At 40.0% G+C, this 23,396-nt stretch overlaps 1 protein-coding gene across 4 annotated transcripts in view; it reads right to left on the reverse strand.

The window, feature by feature from the left end:
• The window catches only part of KLHL14 (kelch like family member 14), a 60,781-nt gene that overhangs the window by 30,693 nt on the left and 6,692 nt on the right, over positions 1–23,396 (reverse strand). For all 4 annotated transcript variants that reach the window (XM_074550342.1, XM_074550339.1, XM_074550329.1 and 1 more), the window contains one exon: positions 13,350–13,471. In XM_074550342.1, the coding sequence (XP_074406443.1) occupies positions 13,350–13,471 (122 nt within the window). The remainder of the gene's footprint in view (positions 1–13,349; positions 13,472–23,396) is intronic.

A 23,396-nucleotide genomic window follows, 5' to 3' on the forward strand; every position in this document is an offset into this window, starting at 1 on the left:
TAGTGATAACTGAACTAACTTCACGTTATTGACCCAGCCGCAACTGGTGTGCTCTCGAGTTCTCCTTTGTTTTAAAGGTTGGACCAGGTCTAGGGCCTGAGTTCAGTAAGTGGCAGGAAAAAAATACATTAAAATGGCATATAAAATGATCAAAAATACGTAAATTGAATATTTCTTCCCAGTTTTTAGTATCTGTCTGTGGGTTGCTCTACTGGATAACCACAAATCATTTACAAGTAGAACAGACATTAAATTCTTAATACATTTCACTCATAGTTTTCACAGAGTGATAGGAATTTGGTCCACACCAATAGCCCAGACTCTCCTTTTCTTGGGTGGGTTTTTTTTTTCCCTGCTACACTTGCCTGACATTTTTGCACCACCTCTGGAGGCCACCCAAGAAGAATTCCAGCTCTGGTGTCTGCCCTCATTGTCCAACCCAAACAACCAAAACCAGTCACTCCTCAACCCCAGCTCCACCCTCTGTAGGGCTCCTGACACCCAAAACTGGTGTGTAATCATTCACTCCCCACTTTGATGCTACTTTTGCAGCCTTGCTTTTGGGCAGAGGAAGAGGATTCCCATCCCTGGCTTTGCACCCCTGGGCCCCTCCAGCAGCCACAGAAGCCTAACCCTGCAGCACCCTGCAAAACCTCTGAACTCTGAACCTCAGGGGAAACACAGAGCCCTCAAAAACATTTTTTGCATACTGCTAAAAGGTAATTAGGGATTTCAGAAGAAGAGGTAAAAAAAACATGGTGTCAAGATGTAGCTTCATTCTCACTGAACAGCACTGCTTTGTGCCATGTGAAGCCAAAACAATCTTCCCTCCATTATTTTCTGAAATGACTATGAATTATTTTCCAACACTGAAAGTTTCAATCAAAGCCCTGAAGTGACTGCAACTACTTCAGGTGGGCTTTACCTGGGCGGGGGGAACCTCTTTCCATGGCAGCCTTACCTCTCTCAGGAAAAGCCAGGCTGCTAAAATAAAGCTGCTGGAGTGAAGCCAAATCATGGCTTCAGGAAAACGGATGCTATGTCAGGGCTTTATTGACGTTGTAAATCTTTGCAGTTAAGAAAAATCAAATTTCTGAGTGCTGAAGTGATCATTTCTTGGAGCAGTGCTAGAGACAGCATGGGAGCTGACAAAAAAAAAAAAAAGGACAGTGGCTCCAATCCTGCTGGGTGAAATATGTCCTGGTGCAGAAAACCCCTAAAACATCCTGCACATTAACAGGACTTAAGCTGGAGGCTTGAGCACTGGATAAACCCTTACTCGGGACATCTCTGCCCTGAACATGTCTCTTTTTCCTGGAGCTGCAGTTGATGGGAGCCAGTAAATACCCAGCTGATTCCAGCAGTGTTGATTCTGCTGAATAAAACAAAGTTTAAACGAGCTGGTGAGGACATCAGTGGTAACACAGCTGGGAGACAAGGGCTGCAGGGGGAGTAGCCAGAAGGCTGGGATTGGGGCACCACAGATCATCCAGCTCTGTGCTACTGGCTGCCACGGTGCTTAAAATAATTGCAGTCCTCTGGAGAGAGTCTATAGATAAACTCTGTCCTATGTTAATGCACCATCATATAGAGCTGTTTACAGGCAGTACTTAGTAAAGTACTTAAGCATGTATTTAAACAGGCTGCTGAACATCAGTGTGATTAATACTTTGCTGAATTAGAGATCTAATATGAATACATTTTTCTGCTGTTGCAGTTTTTCATTATATACACTTATAAACTGGACATAAGGATTTTATTTCAGTTTTGCATCCAGCAAATGAGTTAATTTGGGAGTCAAATTCTGCCTTAGTTATGCCTGCACAATGCCTTTCATATGCATGAGGGCAGAAGGCTTCTTTTTAACTGGACTTATTTTTTATTAGTCTACAATCAATAATAAAACCAAATCTTGTTCTTTCTTTCTGATCCTGAAGCTCTTTAACATTCCTTTCATGTCACTTCAATCAGAAAAGTATCTTTTACATATGGCATGTATGTTGGTTAAGGCCGTGCACATACAGCAGCTGCAATTCTTGACCAACAAGCAAGCAGCTGCTGCTGAGTACAGATTGGAGCCACACACTTTGTTATTCTGCATGTAAAACTGGGTGGGGGGGAGGGAGGAGAAGAGAAGAAACATGGCTCATACATCACTCATCATGGTAATTCTATTTAAATGTATTTTAATGATTTCTAACAACATAATTTGCCAAGCCTCCCCACCTCAAAGTGGTGCAAGCACATTTCTCTCTCAAATTTTCCTTTGCTGCTTAGCCCAGGAGGAACATTTACCATCTTCTAGTAAGTTCTGGAGTCAAACCTTTTTTTCAATCCACATATATATATATATATATATGTGTGTGTGTGTGTGCGTTGAAATTACTGCAAAATAAATGCAGTCCTCTAGAGAGAGTCTATAGATAAACTCTTTTACCATCTTCTAGTAAGTTTTGGAGTCAAACCTTGTTTTCAATCCACACACACATGTATATATATATGTGTGTGTGTGTGTGTGGTGTGTGTTTTGTAAGAAATGTAAAATATACTTTTCTGATTGAAGTGACATGAAAGGAATGTCAAAGAGCTGCAGGATCAGAAAGAAAGAACCAGATTTGGTTTTTTTCTTGATTATAGACTAACAAATGTATATATATATACACATATACATACATATATATATATGTATGTGTATGTATATATTTAAAATAATCAGAACTTATATACATTAATTTCATCACTGCAGAACCATCACTTGCATTTACTTGCAGTTTCTGCTCACAAGGAAACAAGCTTGATTTAATAGTTTGAGCCACAGCCATCTCAAGAGTTGAAGACTTCCTCCCCCCTCCAAATTAAAGCTAAATAGTGTGCATTAAATACATTATCTGCTTGTAATAAAATGGGAATTTTTAAGATGATTCAGTCACAGATAATTTGTTGCTGCAAACGACAGGCTTGCATCAGCCACTGGCCGCTCTGAGCGTTTGCTGAGCCCAGGGAACGCTCGGGTAGCTTACCCACTCTATGGAAAACAGATATTTGCACTGTGGAAAAAATTCCTATTCCCTTTTGTGGCCTTAAGAATCCTGGGTGGGATCTCCCATGCCAAACAGCTGGGGTGCTGGGCTTGCTCACCCACCAGAGCCCTCACATGCCGCTTAGTCCAGGGCACTGCAGCAGGAAACCAGCCACCATTCCATGCCAAAAACACAGCCCCGTGTATTTCACACTCAGCCCCCAAGAAGCCATCAGAGCAATTCTCCAGAACAGCTCAGGAGGGGCTCAAAGGCACCCCTTTTTATCAGCCTGGGGTGATCTATTCACAAGCAGAGGCAGCACAGCTGTGGGGCTGCCTTTGTTGCTCTTGCCTGGCAAATACCAGAAGAGACCACTTGTCTGGACTGATGGGAAGGCACATGTTAAAGCAATTAATTAATTTGCCCTAAAAGATTGAGGCCAGGCCAGGATTTGTCCCTTTCCCAGTGTTCAGTCTGATTGTAAGCAATGGGACTTCCACCACTTCCCATGGGAGATTATTCCACAACCTAATAGATCTCAATGTCAGGAAGTTTTTTCCTGATATTCAGCCATAATTCATATCCATGAATTATGAGCTACTGTCGACATCACATCCATTGAGGCATTCCTAGAGCCTGCTTCATTTAAAATTATATGCTCTAGTTATGCAGGGTTTCTGTGTACTAGGGCAAAATGCTTTTTCTGCAGGTTAATTCATTACTATTCAATTTGTTAACACTTTTTTTCTCGGTGTGAACAGTCATTCTGCAGTTGCATACCCTGTATAGTAGCACAATCTTCATTTGGGAGCAGAATCACAATATATAAATATGACAAAACAACATACCAAAACCCATCCCTGTAAAGACATATTAGTCTGCTCCTGCAGATACTCCAGCATTCAGTTAAATCAAAGCAGTAGCTCATAGAACACCTGGTATGAGACAGAAAGCTCAGAGAAAACCTTTCTCAAGTATGTAATAAATTTTATTTTTGTCTTAAAAAGGGGGAAGGTAGGGGAATGGGGGGGGCAGTAGGGAAGGGGAAAGGGATGGGAAGGGAAGGGAGAAAGGAACTTAAGCTGTGAGAAAATAGAGGAAAATTGAAAAGAGAATGACTTCCTATAAACAATGAGCCTGTACAACACAGTAAGAACATACAACAGCAAATAAAGTCAAGGATGCAAAATTTTCACTTCTTACCACTAAAGCACTTAGAAAAATGGAGAAAGCTAAGGCAGGCTTAAAAAATCTGTATTGCAAATAATTGTGTACACTTCTGAGAAGGAAACGACCTTTTAATAACATTTGACAAGAAAATTCATAAAATGTACCAATCTCTCAAAGAAATCAGAGGATTTCAATGAGAGTTTTTTATTGTTACATTTTACCCAGCTAGAAGAGTTCTGCCATCCTGTTTAAACCCATTTTACATAAATGCTACATTAGCTGCTGGAAAAGGGAATGTTTTCCAAAGTAAGAATCTAGAAACACACCTGAGTTCATTTTCATCTCCATACATGCCTAGCTCCCATTAATGCTACCTAAATCCCAGAGCAAGTAGGTAAGAATAAACACACAAATTTTACCTGGAATTAACTAAAAAACAGAAAGCAATGTTTGCAAGGAACACTGAATTTGCAGAGTGACATATAATTTTGTGTTAAAGTTATTCCAGATGGTTTATTTCTTAGAGACAGTGGCCATATACTATTGAGGGACCTACACAAACAGGTCTGGTGAGAACATTTTGGCGAGGTAGAAATGATGTGACTTTATTGAAATCTGTATCTAGCCAGGTGGGACACTTGCTTTGGACACAAGACAGGACAAGGCAGCTCCCAGTTCCTACTGGACCAGATGTGTGTACACAGCAGACAGACAATGCCCATAGGCTGAGATGGACTCAAAATGTTGCAGAGCCTCTAGGGTGGCATTAAGCTCACGTATCTACATTCTGTAGATCACCTGGTGAAGTCAAAGCAACTTGACACTTGTAGCTAGGCAGTTTCTGGTTTGCAGTTAGCCTTGCAAAGCTTGACAAAACTTTCTTTGGTGGAGCTGTGAAATCCCCCTTGGGACATATATGAAGAATTCACAAGCTAAAAAATTGTGCTCTAAATGCAACCCTCTTTCACAAGAGATGTTGAGAAGAGAAGGGATGTTCTGATGTGACTATAGTTTTGCCAAAACATTTGAAATATTTTTTTCATTTTGCCTTGGAACTAAGCAGTAGAAGTTGCTGCAAAATGGAACTGTCATCCTCAAGCCATCTTGAGGATGGCTTTGAGTTACAAAGATATGTAAGTAACTCAAGTAGAAAGATGACTTGGAAAAAGGTAAGCTCTGTGATCCAGGAAGAAGGCTTTGAGTCAAAGGTTCTGATGCCCTTGCAAGGGTGTAGCAAGGAGTGGCATCTCCAGGAGCCAGCACCTTTCCTTGTAAGATGCCCCACAGAAGCCTGACATCAGCATCTGCTGTGAAAATGGCACCAATCATGGGGTAACTCACCTCTCTTACCCCTGCTGCCTTCTCACTCAGCTCTCCACTGCCTCAGTGCCCTGCCTGAGGAAGGGGCACTCCTCAGTGTTTTGGAAGGGGGCTGTGCCCTGTTCTCTCATCCCCCTCAGGTTTTCAACCACAAAGGGTCCTGGCTGAGCACAGGCAGGGAACAGGACATTCAGGTAACACTTATGGACTCTCGCTGGAAGTAACTGTTTGCCAATGGCATTTTTGAGGATGAAGATGAGTAGGTATCTTCAGGCATCTTTGTATATGCCAGAGGAAATGAACAGCCTGGTTTCCACACAGGTGGGTGCTCACAAGTTCATAACAAAAGACAAAGAGCAGCCAAGAGAAGCTGAAAGACTGTTGAGAACTTTAGCACAAACAGACTGAATGCAGTGAAAAGAGCTGTTTCAAAGATACACCACAGCAAGATGTGTAGGCACTGGGAACACAGGAACATAACTCTATCCCGAATTTACAACACACCATATTTACAAGTAAGGCACGGGGAACAGAAGAAACAATCAAGTAACACTTGTGAAATGGAGAAGCTGACAACATTGTAATCAAAAACAAAAACGTGCTGAAAGAGGGCTGATATTTCTTGAAAGTTATCTCAAATGGCAATGCAGAAGAAAATAATATTTAACACATCAATAAAGCAATAATTGTGAGAACCTGCTACGTTTCCACCCACTATATTTCACTCATTCTCAGACTTCTGCCTTGCTCTTAGACACGCAGGCGTGTGCCATGAATGGCACTTGCACAGCTGAACTCCCACGCATCATCCTCAGAACGGGAGCTGTGGTTAACCTCTGCTATGTCACATGTAGAAAAATACTCTTCACTGTATTTCTGTTCCTCACTTCTATATTCTTACTTCCCTGTAGGTGTAAAGCATGTGGTTTATTGGCAGTGTGTATGACCACCTTGAATTAATCTCCTAAATCCAGGCTTAAAGCTGGATAGTCATACCAACCAGCCAAGTTTTCTGTGTGTGAATCTTTCTTCCTTTGTGACTGTATTTTCCTGCTTCTGAACCTTTTAAAAGGGTCTAAGGATGAAAAATATAGATGGAATTTATGTTTTAAAATTAGCTTTCAGTGCAATCTATGTTTTTCTTTAAGGAGGATGCATAGAAGCATGTGCATACATGCACATGTACAACTTCTACATACATCTACCACATTTACTAAACCTGTCTAGTGGGTAATATAAAGACTACTGGCTTAGCAATATGCTAATGCTTGCTCAAGCTTTTCAATGCAGTGCTGAAACCATCCTTGACACAGCACTGAAGCAGAAGCTGCAGCATCCCCAACTGCTGGATAAATGGAGTAAGAGAGATGAAATTTATCAGGGCTGCCAAGAAGTGCTCATCAAGACACATTTTTTGACTAACATAAGAGTGCACTATTCTCACAACTACAATAAAAAAAAAAAAAGAAGGAAGGGGAGGAAGAAATTAGAACAAGCATTTATCAAGACAACCTGTTCATCTGATTTAATACTTTTTTTGCAAATATCACTTCCTTTATTCAGTTACCAACTGTTTTGGGGCAAATTGAAGGAGAAAACCTTTGCTTCTAATATCATTCTTCAAAAAAGTAAAAGCTTTACAGTGATTGAATGCATTTACTTGAAAGACACCACATTTCCAAAGGCACAATGTGTGCTAGGCATCTAGTAGTACTCAAGCTGACACTTAAGCCTTTGAAAATTTCTTCCAAGAACCTCTGATGTGAGCTATAATCATACTGTTTGTCTTATAAGTAGCCAACCTGGAAAATAGAAAACTGGATAAAACACTCCAACAAATGAAGGATTGAGAAGTTCTCAGAGACTCCAAAGACATTTCAGTAAAGGAGGAACATGAGTTTTGTTATTAATTTCCTCAGGAAAGACAAAGTATCATTCAGTATAGGAAAGGCTGATACAACTGAGCACAGAACTGCCAAAGAAAACATGGAAGAAAGAAATATGACCTATTCCAGCAGAAACAATGCAGGCTGGGGACTGGAGTGACCTGAGTTCTCTATTGCTGACTTTGAAGTAAACCACTCTACCTTCCTTTCACTTGACTTCCCTTTGGATAAAGTACATAAATAATGATGTTCAAAGGGTTTTGAGAACCATCAGTATGGCTTACTGCTGGCTAACATGCAAAAATGTTGGTACTGAAGACAGAGGACTGCTGCACTGTCACAGAACATATTCAAGGGAAATTTAAAAAGTCAAAATGACAGAAATAACATATGTTGTATTCAGACCAGACTACCTGCAGGGCACTGCTTCATGTAAAAATGAGAGCACAACCAGCGTGGGGAAGGAAGGAAAAGATGGACTGCCTTTATCAGAGCATTAAGGGTGGAAAGGTTTCTGACTGCTCATTATGGTCAGAGTATCAGACAAAGATGACAACTCTTTAACACTGTGTGATTGCTGCTGGCAGGAAGAAGGGGGATTGGGAAGGAAATCAAGGTGCCTGCTTCATTGTTTGTCTTTACACATGGACCAAACACAGCTGACTTAAACATACCTAGCAAAGGGCAGGAAGGCCAAGACAAACAGAAAAAAAGACTAAGGGATAACTAGTGAGAAGAAGAAACCTGAAAATAGGTGCTGATCATCCTGACTAAATCCTCCAATCTGTCAAATTTCTGGACGTTTCCCTGTCTTTCCCCAAAAAATATGAGACAGTTCTCATTGGACAATGATGCTGGCTTTTATGCTGGATTAAAATCCAAACCTAGTGCAATCCCTAAGCATAAATGCATTATGGCCCTTAGATATATTTGCCATTATTGTGAAGTTCACTGAATTCTCCCCATGGTTCACCAACATGATGTGGTGAACTAGGGAAGTTAAGCAATTTTACAATTAACATCTTATTGAAAAACAAAGTATTGATATGAAAACAGTATCTGCTGCAGCTGCAGCTTCACATGGATGGAACATGCCATGTAGGAGTTCAGTAATGCTTCCAGCATTTTACCTTTTGTGCTTCAGAGAAAAAGGAATTTTAGATTGAAGCAAGGAATCTCTGTATATCTAGAAACCTATAAGACCCAATTTCTCTTCTAGTCATCACTTCCAATCAGACAGATGGATAAATTGCTATAGAAAAAAACACAAAAGAACCTCACCTAAAACAATGACTGCATCATTTTTATTTATTTCTTGCATTCTCTGTTCACCCAGCAAGAAATCTAATTCCAGTTAGATCAGTCTCTTGTGATACTTTTTTCTTTCATTTAATATATTTTTAAATGCTTAGAAGCATTATGACAGAAAAGCATGTATTTTTTGCCCTGGTTTATACCCATCATCCTTACCATTACAACAAGACAAAAGCATTAAAGTAAAATTAATCATGTCAAAAGATTTTAGCAAAAAACAAGGGAGACCATGCATAAAGCATCGCTTTGTCTAGTGTGAAGTCACGCTCTGATTAAAAACATATAATGAAAGTGAAAGTAATACATCATTGCCTTAGCAGTAGGGTTTTTGGGAAAGCTATGCAATTCTGAACACAAAAAATCTTTATAGGCTCTGGATTTTGCAATTATTATAGAATAACTCTAACAAACACAACATTGTTTCACTTCCTTAAAGTTTAATTAATCTTAAACGTTGCAGTTAAAACAAACAACCAAAGGAGTTCTAGAATTAAGCACAATTAGACTCCTGGCAGGACCATAACTGGTAATTAAAACCCAAGCAGCAGTGGCTGGTTCTGAGCAGTGAGGTATGAGGTAGTGACACAGAGACCCCCCCCTCCCCCAAAGCCCCACACCCAGTAGGTAGTTATAAAGACTACAAAATATCACAGAATAATGAAAACCCATTAACAGAGCAGAACTTTTGCTGTTACTGAGGTCTGTCACACCCCCTTCAGCAGTTCCATTTGTGTCACTGGGCAATGGCAGCCTGTTGCTGCTACGTGACCTATGTAGTACCCAGCTAAACAGTGAACAGTGTTTGGGCAGATGTAGGCTGGCCTGAAAAGAAACCATGCAGTGAAGGTATTTGCTGTACTTTATCATAAAGTCTATAAAAGCCTCAACTTTGTTCAGGCACAACTGTGCAATAAGTGTTTCAAATTAAACACCAACATGCATGTTATGAAGTGTAATATCATTTATAATCTCAGATTAGGATTGTGCCCATATCAAGCAAAATTAGGTAGTAAAAAATGTTTGTAGAATGCCACTAACTTACTCCTTTCTCTTCCTCTTTATTCTGCCTCTATGTTGTCAACATATAAACAATAACTCTCTGAGAAATACCAGATAGGAAAAATACACAGTAATACTAGACTGTGAAAAATCTACCGATCCCCTGAGCCATAGCATTCTTGCCTATAGATGATGACATTAAAAAATTGGAAATGGGTGCACGCTTCCCCTCCTCTCCCGGGTCTATGAACAAGGCAAGTTGTTTTCCTGATACCTTTCGAATTACTCCCATTAGTACTGATGCATTTGGTGCTTTGGCTATCCAGGCAGAGAGAGGTGGGCAGGATCCCCTGCCAATAGATCTAGTCTTGTCTAGGGAACAAAATGAGATTGCTCCTGTGCTGAGCTGTCATACTCGATAGCTTGTGCTGTTCCACCTGCACCCATCCTCGCAGCTCCGGCTGCAGTGCCTTGGAGCCAGTAGTTCCTGACGGCTGATCCTCTCCTGCTCCTTATGCATCACACAAAGCAGGACACAGAGCCCTAAGCAGCTGAGTGCTGAGAGTGAGCCACTCTCCCTGCTGAGAAGGCAAAAGGAAACAGGCCAGCAGCTCCCTCTCAAATGGGTCTGCAAGCCCTGAGAGTAACTGCTGGGGCTCCTCGCAGTGGAAATTCAGGCTCCTCACAACCACCTCCTCCTCAACGGCCCTGCCACTGCACCCAGGATTGAGTGTTTGCTCCTTTCCCAACATCCCTACCCCCAAATGCCACTGGCACAGAGAGCAAAAAATGAGGAATGCAAATGGGTTTGGAGGAAGGGAGGGGGACTTTCTGTGCACACTTACTTTGGGTCAGTAAGCCTCTCAGTGCAAAATGTGGCATTTTGTTGGTGTGTGGGAGACCCTATTGGCAGCCAGAAGGTTAAAGAAAAAACTATGTAACAGGAGAAAATCAAATACACCTAAGGCAATAATAAAATAGAACATCTTGAAATACCAGACTACAGGAACTGAAATTCTTCCCATCACAGAACCTCATGAGCAGGACATAGCTTTTGCTCTGTCCCTATTCACTGAGGAGCAAACCCATCATTTGCACTGACAAGTTGAGAATGAACCGCAACATTGGGGCTGAAAGTACTATCTAAATAAGAAGAAAAAAAAAACAAACAGAAAAAAAATCTTCTGCCTTTGCTGCTGGTTGTATATTTCTGATAAGACAACAGTGGATTGAGAGAGAGGTAAAAAGGTAAAGAAAGAAAACTCCTTCCTAAATTGCAAAAAAAATACATTATAAATAAAGACAGAACTATGTCCTTAAATTTACACCCCCCATAAATGTCACAGTATGTTGATAGTACACCACGGCTGCACTGAGCTACCATTATGTTTTAAGCTTGTGCAGTTTGTTGTGTTCCCTAAGACTTCTCAGTCACAGCTCTTCAAGTTCCTACACTCCTATGCTATAGTTCTTCAATGTTTCACAGAAAGGACAGAAGATCTACTTGGACTTATCTCCCATTCTCTCATAAGTCTGAAAAAGGTGATACTTGAAACTCTTATTTCAACTCTTTTTTTTTTTTTAAAGACATTTTGTAACAACTACAATCTTAGTAAAATATTTTCTCAGAAAGTATGCTTGTTAACATTTTGTCTTTTTCAGTATGAAAAGACAGATGTTCTCCTCTGTATTCTTCAAACTTTAGCCCAGGCCAAGAGGACATCCTTTTCTGGCAGGATTTGCAAGAACAGGGTTACTCATGTCAAGAAGGGTGCTGTATTTGGCAGGTGTTGCCTCAGCCAGCACTGGGACAGATCCTGGGACCTCCAGGGCTTCCAGTGCTGAGCAGTAAATGCTTGAGCCCAAACTGCCAGGACTGTAACAAATGCCTTGGTTTTAACCACAGCGCAGAATGTTACGTGCACTGCCATATTGGAAAGAGAACTTTTCTTCCCTATTTCTAAAGGTAACACAGAAAAAACTAAATTCTCTACATAAAATTACCCTGAAACATCTCTCAACACCACCATAGACAGTTGGTCCAACACTAGAGATGCTGGACATTTAACCAGAGCATTAAGGTATCCTGCCTCTCGGTAGTTTCCCACGTTCTTGGAGACTGCAACTCAATGTAAATAACCAAGAGCTGAGTAAATTCCATTCTTACAAAATCTGACAATCTACAGCTAGTTAAGACTCAAGAAAAAGGCTTTTTACTTTAATTCAGTAGAGAGTTCAGATCTTGAAGCAAGAGATCCATTCCTCCTGCCTCTCCTGTTGAGCCACTGGATTAGACACAGCAAATGAAAAAAACACCTGCCTTAGGCAGTATCATTGATTTTTCAATGACTTACCATCTTCAGGATTTTCTTAGAAGTAGTTTACAGAGGTGGGTATTGTAACTCATTATTCTGAAAAATGTGAGGCATAATATATTCCCTAGCACAGATGCTATAAACTTTTATAATGTACACTTCATATAACCTTTTTTAATTGTCATTCTTTTACAACACTCTCAACTATTAGTCCAGGTCATCTATATGTAAAAAGTCTTTATGTGGCACCACTTTGTAAAAGGCTCCTTAATCTACCATGGGAGAAAATCAGTCTACAAGGGCATTATTTCAAGTCCTGCATCATAGTAATTAAAAAAAAAAATTATCCTAATTTTGCATGTAATATTAATGTGGATGTATGCCATTATAGGGCTTTGGATAAGGGAGGAGAAAAACATTCTGTAAAATGTATTTTACTGGGGGGGAAAAAAAAGCAGGTCTAATAGGAAATCCAGGTTTTACCAGTTGTCCAGTTTTAGAAGTATGGTTTTGATTTATGGATCAAAATTGCTCATTTATTATTTTATCTATACTGCTTTGGGCAATTTTGACAGTTAAAATTTAGTTTTATTGACCAATGCAGCCAGTTTAGCCACAAGGGGACTAATGCACACACAGCCTGCTGCACTCAAGAAGCTATGATTTGATTCCATGACCAAGTCAGACTGGGAATCACAACCAACATAACAATAAGTTCCGAATCTCGATGCTCGAGGCAAAATACTTACTCTAAAACCAATCCACTATTAAAAGAAGGTGGGAAAGAATTTTGTGATAGCAGCCTCCATGCACTGTTTATTGTAGCTGATATATTCCACCAATGCTTCTGTCAGCAATGGACGCAGGGTAGTACAGAGGAAACCTTTCTTTAATGATTGTGGACAACAGATAAAGCTGGAAGAAGGAAATGAAAATGCAAAACAGAATCAAAGGTGTGCTCTAGTACTACGGCTTACCAGGGATCTGACTCTTGAGAAAAATGTCTTGAAAAAAATGCCTTTTTTTTTTTCCTAAATCAGATTTTATTCATATATACATAAATATGCATGGGTTCATGTTGCAGCTTGAAAGACTTACAAGTTTACTTAAAAAAAACTTACTGGAATGATTTTAAGCCAATGTTAATTTAGGCCTATCCTATTATAAAATTAGCATCTTCTGCAATCTCAATTTATTGCTCCATTGTGAAGCCCCTTGTGATACATAAACAAATCTCTGAAGAGAAACAAATCAATAAAGTGTCTAATTTGATTAACCATGTTTTTAAATTCATCAAGACAACTGTACAAAAATAAACCACTTACTTGTCAGTATTTTCCATGTCTTCTTTTCATCATCATAATACTGAACCAAATTGCTGGGTAGCCGGTCAGGTCCGGGAGGCAATCCTCCAACCAATAACAGCATTTTCTTATTGGAACGAATTCTTCACCCAAAACAAGAGGAAAGATGAACAACCACATTACTGAGGAGTATTTTTAGTGGCAACAAAATCATAACCATCAAAAGAATGTTCACTGCTTGCAGTTTTCTATTTCATTTTTTTGTGTTTCTTTTCCCAATCATGTCTCAACAATTTCTTGAACCAAGCAGAAAAATGATCAGAAAAGCTGCGTATCTCTCTACTCATGGAATAATAAGCTTCCTTTATGCAATTTGTTAGAGGTTCATTCTAGAACGACCTTTTTCTTATATTATCCCTTTAAATCATCACTCTTTACAGCTGAATACACATGAAATGCTCTGGAGTTGTACTAAGGTTAAGCATTAAAGTTGCATGTCAAAAATCGTATTAGTCAAAATCATTATTATAAGCCATTCTACACTCAAAGAACCTTGAAAAAATTAAGGTTATGCAGAGAGTTTGTGAGCCAACTCTTTAATCACACACTGAACTTCAGATATATAGTTTAGCACAATTAGCAGCACTGGGCTAATGGTTATGGGTTAAATGCTACTTACAAGCACTTTTGTTTGTTTAATTTAGTCCAGACTCTTGCTTTCATTCTCCCCCCCGGCTACCCCCCTCGTCTTTGCTCTCCCCCTGTGCACCACTGGCTATAGCAACACCAATTGGTAAAAATGAGACTGTGATGTTGTTGTGAGCCTCCCCAGAGTGGAGCCCTGCCAATGCTTGCCACTGATCCAGCGGCATGAACCTGCTCAACTGTGCAAAGTCACTCTAATTCCCTCCCTCTGTTTTTCTACCTTCTCCCCCAGGGGGCAACCACTGAAAGGAGTGACTACCCACCCATCAAGAGCTGGCAATTCGCTGCTATTAACCGTGACCGTGATTCCCAATCTGCCTGGCAGTTCTTAAGAACAGGACTGCAATGTCTCATCTGCAGTAAAAGTGGTTATCTGCACCCTGGCCTCCAATGCCCCACCTGATGAACGTACGATTTCTCTGCAGCATGGAGGGATTTAGCACAATTGTAAGTGAAAACTGGAGGGGAGGCACAGACCCCCAGATGAGCCCTGATGCTTTAATAGACACTTTGCATATAATTGAACTTTCACCAGTTATACTCAGCTTGGGTGAGATAGCACTGAAATAAAGGTCTAGGCTCAAAACGTTCCTGTAAGGTAGGAAGGTGATGTAGCCTGGAAAACAGCCATCCATGTGAATGACTGTGCAGTGGGACCATGCATTTGATGGAAAGCACCCTTGTCAAACACCATTTTTCCAGGCATGACAACACCTGTGTTGCACTCCGTGTGTCAGTCTGCAGCAAACACCCCGGCCAATAAAGGCACAGAACACCAGGAACCTAAGCCTACCACCAGAGATGCTTGTGGTGGGGTCAAAGCACCACCCAGGAGCTCCAAGCTCAGCAGTGAACTCCAGCAGTGGGAGCTTTGCAACTGAGGCACACTCATGGCTTCACGCCAGCTGCTATCTAGAATGTGCGCTGGTGACCCAGTGATCCACATTTGTAGCAGAACTGCATCTTCTTTTGAGAAGAATGGGCAAAACCAAACTAGATGGTGCTGTAGACATGCACCAACCACAGGGAACATCCCTCAGGAAGGGAACACACAGCTGAGGGCTTGATCCACGCAATGCTCCAGAATAAAATCTGTCAAATGGCTGTCCCTGAGACAACTATAGACTACAGATACATCTATGACAAGGATGGCCAGGGAACTATTTGGCATATGGCCTCATCTGTTTTTTAAACAGATTTAGGGCTCAGAGAAGGTCATGAATTAACAGTGGATGAAACAAAACCCTCAGTGCAGGAGCAGGAGTTAAACCATGGGGGCAGTGACACTGTCCCACACTGTCCTACCCCTTGATTCTCTCCCGACTTGGGGAGAGCCCCTGCAGTCCCTCAGTCTTTCTGACAAGCCAGCCTTGAATGCCTGCACTGCACCTGCTATGTGCTGTCAATGAGCACTGTGACCTGCCCAGCAGACTGTGGCTGTGTAGGATACCAGGAACCATCTCATGATCACTGTCAGCACAGATTCCATAGTGCTCCAGGGAAAGCTTACTAAAGCACTGCCAGCATCTTATAACATTCAATTTCCCCAGTAAAGTTTTTAATGAGAGAACATTTGATGTGTTCTGTGCAACATGGGAGTATGATAAACTGGTTTTGGTATGAGTTAGGGATGACTGCACACGTAACAAGTGGCAGAGCAAACCAGAGCCATAAGTCAGTTATGCATGACCATCCCTAACAATAGAGAATAAATTGTTTATTCCAGCCCTCCTGTGTTGTATGTTATATCACAATCAACTCCCTGTGCATTGTAAAATTCAGAATGCCCTTGCAAGGTTTACTTGATAAAGGAGTTTATTTTGATTTTCATCTTTCATCTGTAAAACTCCCTTCTAACTCCAAAGCACTGTGAAAATCCAATGAATGGCCAAAGCTCAATAGTTAAGGTGAAGAATGAAATGTCAGATATAACTCTGAGTTTCCAGACTTTGGCAGTTGCAACTATCCTTAACATTACTTTTTCAGCCAAACAGCCTGAGAATCTGCTGTTTCCTGAGAAGGAGCAGTGCTGCTATATTGGTATGCTTAAAAAATACTAATTTCTAAAATATGTTTAAAATGGGAAGTAGCAAGAACAGAAACTTTTAGTAAAAGTCCAGTAAGAAGTGAATAGTCAGCAAAGTCTCTACCAAAAGCACAGGGAAATTTCACATGGCAAAGAAGAGATGGGTACTTATACCCAAAATATCTAATTTATCTGCATTGAGATCTCTTCCAATGAACTAAGTAAAGATAATACAGTGGCTAAAGACATGCAGGTTTTAAACTGATATGTCTCCTTGGAGCCAGATCCGGTTTTAAGTTTTAATGTGAAATGCTGCAATTTAGGTTTTGAAAAATATTTTCTTTATTATGTTATATTTATGCTTCATATTGCACTAAGCAGTACTGTTAGAATCTTATAATACATTCTAAAATATGAAAAACATGTAAGTGGCCATTTCTTATATGCAAAGACTTTTCCAAATATTAATAAAAATGTTATTCAGTGAAACACTGTGATGAAGACAGGATTAAAAAATATGTGTAATACACTGAGCAAGATAAAGCTTCCCCCTCTCATGTGTTATTACATGTTTGCTATTTGGATAAGTCAAGATTACAATGTGAAATGTTCTTCATTATATATGACACACTCTTGTTTTACAGTCTAATATTCTATTCAGTTAATGCTGTGGTTCACAGTGTCCCCAGCAAGGATGTTATGATCACCTTGTGTTCCATTAACAGTAGTGGGTCTTGGTCAGGGAAGGCTAAGCTGTGGACAAGCAGGCTGTCATGGCAAAAAAGTTGAGATAAATTTATCCACATGTTATTTTGAAAGCATTACTTAGATTTAGACTCCAAAACTCTAGTTCTCACTGATGAACATGCATTTGTTGTTATTATTCTGCACACACTTTGCAGTTTCTGTTCGGCTAAGATTTTAAAACACTTAATTCACCTTAATTAAGTTCCTGGGTACCTCATGTGGTGTGAAATTTATTTTGTCTACTTACAAGACTGGAAACCAAAGTATATTTCAAAGTCAACATTTTCAAACTTGTGTAGTTTCCCTCGGGCACACAAACCCAGGAATTTGAGCACTCACAGAAGTGGCTTCATTTTCAGAGATAGCCATCAACACAACTAAATCCTACTCACTTCAAAGGTAGCAGCAGATGCCCATCAGCTCTAAAACTCAGATCACCAGTCTATGGTCTAAACTAACCATGAGTATTCATGGCAAGAGGCTGAGCCCAAGAGAGTTTACAGATTCACAAGAAATTGGTAGAAAAGGCTGTTGGAGACCTCAACACTCCTGAAACCACTCCTACTCTTTTGCAACCTTGATGGACTCATGTTAATGGAAAACGCATGAATGGGAAATACTCTTCTTGTACATTGTTCTTCTTTATTAACATATCCATCAATCTTGCACTGGTGGGTTTTCCTTATCTGGGCAATTTGTAGAAGTTCATTCTACAAAAGCTGGCAAGAAAACAAGCCTCAACAACAGGTTTGCTCCAGACTCTTCCAGTTTTTAAACAATGCTCTGCCCTCTGTATTAGGGAATGCAAATAAATGGCAAGAATACAACCATGAAGTGGCAATCCAGTGGTTCTTAATGCATCCAGTGTAGTGTTACACATCAGAAAGAGAAAGGCATCCTAAGACATACAAGTGATCATGGTATCGGTGAAAAAAAAGAAAAAAGAAAAAGAGTATTCAACTATACTTTTCTCTTAACTCAGGGCTATAGTAAACCCAGAAGTCTGGTTCATTAATTATCTTTTCATATAGGCTATCACCATGGCTTTGAGTAGGGGTAGCTCTTCAGAGCAGGGACGTGACCTTAAACACAGCAGAGCCAAATGGAACTCCAGGTGTTTGCCCACTGAACCCAAGCACAAACAAAATCAGCCATAAGAGCAGCACAGCCTCAGTAAGGGGAGGTGAATGCATGGTGAGTTTTATCTACATCCTCATATCTCATTACATCAAAGGATTTGAGAAACCTGAGTCTGACAGTGATACTGTCAAATCAAGCAGCAAGAATCTCAGAAAAGGGGGCTGTGTTAACCTGCAGCAGAAACAAATTATTTCAGAGAGGTTTAGATACTAACCTCCAGGTAATAGAAAAAGAGATACATACTATCCCAATCAACATTTCAGTTGCGGATCTTTTGTTTGTAAACACCAAAAACTTAATTTCACCTTCAGAAACCAGGATGGTCTTTAGCAACCCTTTTCTTCTCAAAAGGAATCTGAAGGGATGCTGTGTTCAACAAAAAATGTAGTTGACAATCCAGTTTCAGTGTGCAAAACTGAACAAATGTTGCAAGCATCCATTTGCCCGTGACTGAAAAAAATGTTTTGCTATCGAGAACATGGGATGTGATCTTCAACAATTACCTTCCCAGCTCCTGGATGGGCATTTCAGTGCAACAAAAGTGTCATATGAAAACTGCTTATTTCAATGGATTTTGGCTTCCATAGCTGACTGCAAAGATAGCCATGATTAGTAACACATGTTTAATAGAGAGGAAATCTAATTATCCGGGAGTTTAACTATGAACTCAATGAAAGCCATAAGGTTCAATGTAAAATTTATTTTGGACAAAGGAATTTGATGAGGTTTTGTCATCGCATAAAATGAATTAACAAACATCATAACCTATAGGTGAATAGGCATCCAGAATCTCTACCTAACCCTACAGCAGTGCTAGGGGAAGGACCTGAGTTCTCACAGTCAACAGACCAAATCCTGCCTAATGACTTTCCCCTTATGGATAAAGCACAGACATTAAAAACACTCTGATTTTGTCAAAATGTAAAGCATGATAAAGTCTCTTGCAAATGATGACCAATAATATTTTTAGTTCTTCAGCTCAAAGAATTTTCAAAAATTTCCTGAATGTATGGAAGTTGCTTTATGAATGCATTTTTTTGCCTCTTCTAATTTGCACCTATTGCCCTAGGCACACTAGCATGAATATGAAAAAGCTTTCTAGAAATACTAAAAACCTGGAAAACAGTCATATCATGAAGATTTTGGTTTTCATTTTTTCATTCTCCATGTAGGCAGGCTTGGCAGAAGACCCCAGTTTTCATTGCAGCAGAGCTCACAGTAATGTTCACTGAAGAGGATGCTCATTTAATACACGTTGCTGACCACTGACAGAATGAAGTTTAAGAAGACAAATACTAAGCTGAGAATGATTTGCTACAGATATTGATTGCTGGTTTCCTCCTCTAAATCTACTAGAATTTTTTTTAAATTTTGTCCAATACTTAAAAAAAAAACACAGAAAAGAATTAGTTAATGTTTGCTCTAACAATAATCATTCCTTTTCCTTCTAAACGCAGAAGTCTAAGGGTAAGTGAATATTTTACCTGGCAGGCCACACTTAACTGTTACAGAGTTACCTTACAAGTTAAAGGTTCCTTTACTTCTAAAGTTGTCAGGTAATTTTCCATCTCCTGTATTGAAATAACTTAGAATCTGTTTGAAGCTCTGAAAATCCCATTTTTCTTTATGAAACCAATCCCGCTACTGTTGATCTCTAAGTTAATATTTAAGTGTTAGCTTCCAGCTCTTAGCTGGAAGATTTTTTAAAGTCAATGTCCCTTCCTTTTTGGGGTAAAAGCCTCTGATGTAACAGGTAGCTTAGCAGTGAACAACTATCCTGGAAGAGTGACACCTATCCAGTGCTCCTTTGGAAAAAACACAGAGGAGAGTCCCTCTCATCTTCGCCTCCTTGCACTACCAGATGTGAATGCTGAAGATATCCTTACTAACCACACACTGAGTGTCTGGAGCATTGCAAGGGAGTGAATCCAAAGGAATGTTACTAGCAAAGCAAATTGGTGAATGAGAGACAAAATCTCCTGTTTCATGAATCTTCTTGGTAGAACTACTCAAAGATTTTCCTAACTGATGGAAGTTCTAAAAAACCTTTAAGTAATTATCTTTATCCTGAATTTTAAAAAAAGACAAAAAAAGAGGAAAATATCAAATATCAAAGATAAGTACTTTTGCAAATTGCCTCCCTTCCTCACATCATTTTGCTTGGCCTTTTTTTGGGTTCGGTTTGTTGGCTGGTTCCCTTTTTGGGTTATTTTGGGGATTTTTTTGTTGTTTTTTTATTTGTTTTGGATTTTTTTTTTTCTGACAGAGGTTGTAAAATGGAAATGCTTTGTAGAATACTTGAAAGTCATCAAATCATCTTTTTAATTTTTGTTCCCGAGGAAATTTCAACTAACTGTTATTTTTTGATGTTCAGACTGTGTAAAGTCAAGAAAGCCCTTTTTTATTTGATTCTGTGTCTGATGTCCACATCAATAGAAGGCTGACACAGCATCACAGGCTGTGTTCTTTCCAGCTGAGGCTCCTTTTCCTTAGGAAGCCAAAGGAAAGGAACACACCTTGCTGCCAGCTCACTCAGAGTATGACTTGTTACCTTTTCCACTGGTTTGTTTGGGTTTTTTTTTTTTTTTTACTGAAAGGCACCAGTTGGGGAATACAGGAAGAACCAACTGTGGCACCAACTTCTATTTACTTCCAGCTTCACTGCAAACCGTCTGCTTCCATTGAACTTGGCAGCTGACAATATTTGCTCAGTTTATTGTCTGCTTTCCAAGAATACAGCAAGTGTTGACTACTAAGTACTAGGCATGACAGTCTTTAAAGAAAATTTCAGGGAGGCAGCAAATATGAAAAATTATGCCAGGAAGTATCTACCAATAGTTTTCAACTTTCCATAGTCTTCAATTTCTTTAGATGATCCTTCAGTAAACGTGTAATACCAGACAGAATCTGTTTCAACAAAACCAACATGAGAGATGCTTACAGAGCAGGGGAGTCCAGCTCAAACCCTTCTTTCAGGATTCCTATTCCCTGCTCAATCTTTCCAGGCCACACTGAGCAAAGGATAATTACAAACCTTGCTCTGATTTAGAAAACATATTGGATTTTTAAAACATAGGAGTTGTTTGAAAAGATGAAACAGTGTTTTTTACAGATTATATCAATTTTTTCATAACATGAGTTTATCAGAACCAAAGCTTTTTCCTGGCAAACTATTTTCTGTTGATTTTATGTTCTACATTACCTCTCCTCACTCCCCTTGCCCCCCAGGCTCCCTGTGCTTTCTCTTCAAGTACAAATCCAAACAATTACACCATCACAGCTCTGTTCCATTTACTGCTCAGCAGTTACAGACTCAGAACCTCCATATTCTTCTGCTATAAAGAAAAAACTATAGTGACCCCACGCCCTCTAAGACCCTCTCCTTTCTATCTTGTCTCTCCACATGATGGGGATGCACATCAGGCAAAGAGTGAACAGAGAAGTCTCAGACCAGTAGCAAAGACATGATGCTCACCATGATCCTACAGCACTCCGGTTGTAAAAGGCACACTTTAAGCAGAAATCATTCCAGGAGGATTTTGCCTGAAATGGGACCTCCTTGTCTAGAAGGCTCTGCACCACTCGTGACCTATGTACTTCCCAACAGGACAGAGCTGGATTGTGTTGCCAAAGGATGGGCAAGAACAGCACAGGAATTCATGGCTGACAGCTCTGCTTTTAGGAACCTGCATGACTTGTAAAGCTGCTATATAGACTGGCATGGGTGGTGGAGAGGGGCATTTTTGCTCCAGCATTTGAGGAAGAAGTTCCCATTTCCAAAGGCACTTTGTAATGAGTTTGAGTGGCTTACTAAGATTATTTGTTTTTAAACTTAGTTTAATTTTCCCTCTAGAACAAGCTGTTATGAAATCAGTAAAAGATTTCTCCTCAGAAAAAGAGTTTGGAGATGCAGATGAGGTATTTGAAGCTGCTTCAAGTGCTAAAAACGGCAGGGTGACAAAGCCAAGAAGGAGCACAGTTCAGCAAACTGCAATGGCCTGTAAAGATCCAAGCACAGAGATCTGGAGCAGTGGGGATTGGTGTGTGAGGCTGGGAGCCTGGTGGGAACGACACTCAGGAGTTGGGGTGACAGGATTCCAGAGAGGGGACAGATAAAATTCGTTAGATGGGATCTGGGGAAGAGCCCTACCATCTAAGGACATGAATCAGGAGGGACTGCCAGTTCACAGAGGACACAGCTCCAAGGTAGTGCCTCTTACTGGGAAACTGGCTGGCAGGACAAGGACCTGCACAACGTGCCTGGCAACCCCTCTTCACCTGCAGCTGTTGGAAAGATGGCTGTCCATAAAAAAGGCTGTTAATGCTCTTCATAAATTATGTTTCTCCTAACAAATACTATAACTGATCCAAAAAAAAAAAAAAGACTATCACCTCAGGGATGATATCACCTTGCAGCTCTCAAGGATTTTACCAGCCAGGACACATGTGTCTTTAAAAAAGGCTTCCAAGGACTTTCCTGACCCACAGCAGTCCTTTTAGGACAGTGGTGCTCCCTCTGTCCATAATGTGAGCTCCAGGGCTCCCACCCTTTTGGAAACTCCACATCTCTCCACTTACAAGCATGAGCTTGTCTCCAATGGCAAATGAATGCACATGAGGCAGGTAAGGAAAGTAGGTGAGACTAACTAGGATTAAACTGACTACAGGTGTGTGGTTCACTACCCCACAGCCTCTAATGTGTCAGTCTCCCTTCTGCAGCTCAGCTGAGAGAGTCCTGGCACATGTACAATTTCCTGATATTATTTCAGGCACATAAAAACTGATCCAAAGCTCACTAAAATAAACCAGAGCCTCACATCCACTTCATCCATACTGCAATGCAAAACTCAATAATTCATATATATTTTAGGATGTGTTTTTCTTATCATATGTAAATTCAGGATCTGTAGTATTTCTCACTTGCAATTAAACATGAATATTAGTTAAAAATCCAAATATTCCTGTTATGATCCCAAAGGGACAGCTAGGTGGTTGTAACCAGAAGACAGAGTGCATTTCAATGAAAAAACACACTCTTTTCTTACAACCACCAACTATGTCCTGCTGAGATTCTACAAAAATCTCAGTAGAAAAAGAAGTCAAATTGAACTACGGTCTGTGAGATTTGGAGACAAATAGTGTATGCAAGAAGGAAATTATTTAATTGCCAAGGGATGTAGCTGGTTTCTTCAAATTTTTAATCTCCTCTGTAGAAAGTAAAACAGACCAGGCATATATGCCTTCCACACAAATGCCACTGTCTCACGCTGTTCAGCACCTTACATTTTCCTTCTTCATCTTCCTTCTGAATGAAAACTGTTCATATCATCTTCATCACCTGTCACTGTTTAATTTGCTATCACTTTCACTAATATTGCCTCCTTCAAACAGTCTGGATGACACACTCTCTCAACTGAAATGAAATTTAAAAAACCCAAACAAACAGCAAA

This window comes from Zonotrichia albicollis, chromosome 1, assembly GCF_047830755.1.
Source record: "Zonotrichia albicollis isolate bZonAlb1 chromosome 1, bZonAlb1.hap1, whole genome shotgun sequence".
NCBI classification, from domain to species: Eukaryota; Metazoa; Chordata; class Aves; order Passeriformes; family Passerellidae; genus Zonotrichia; species Zonotrichia albicollis.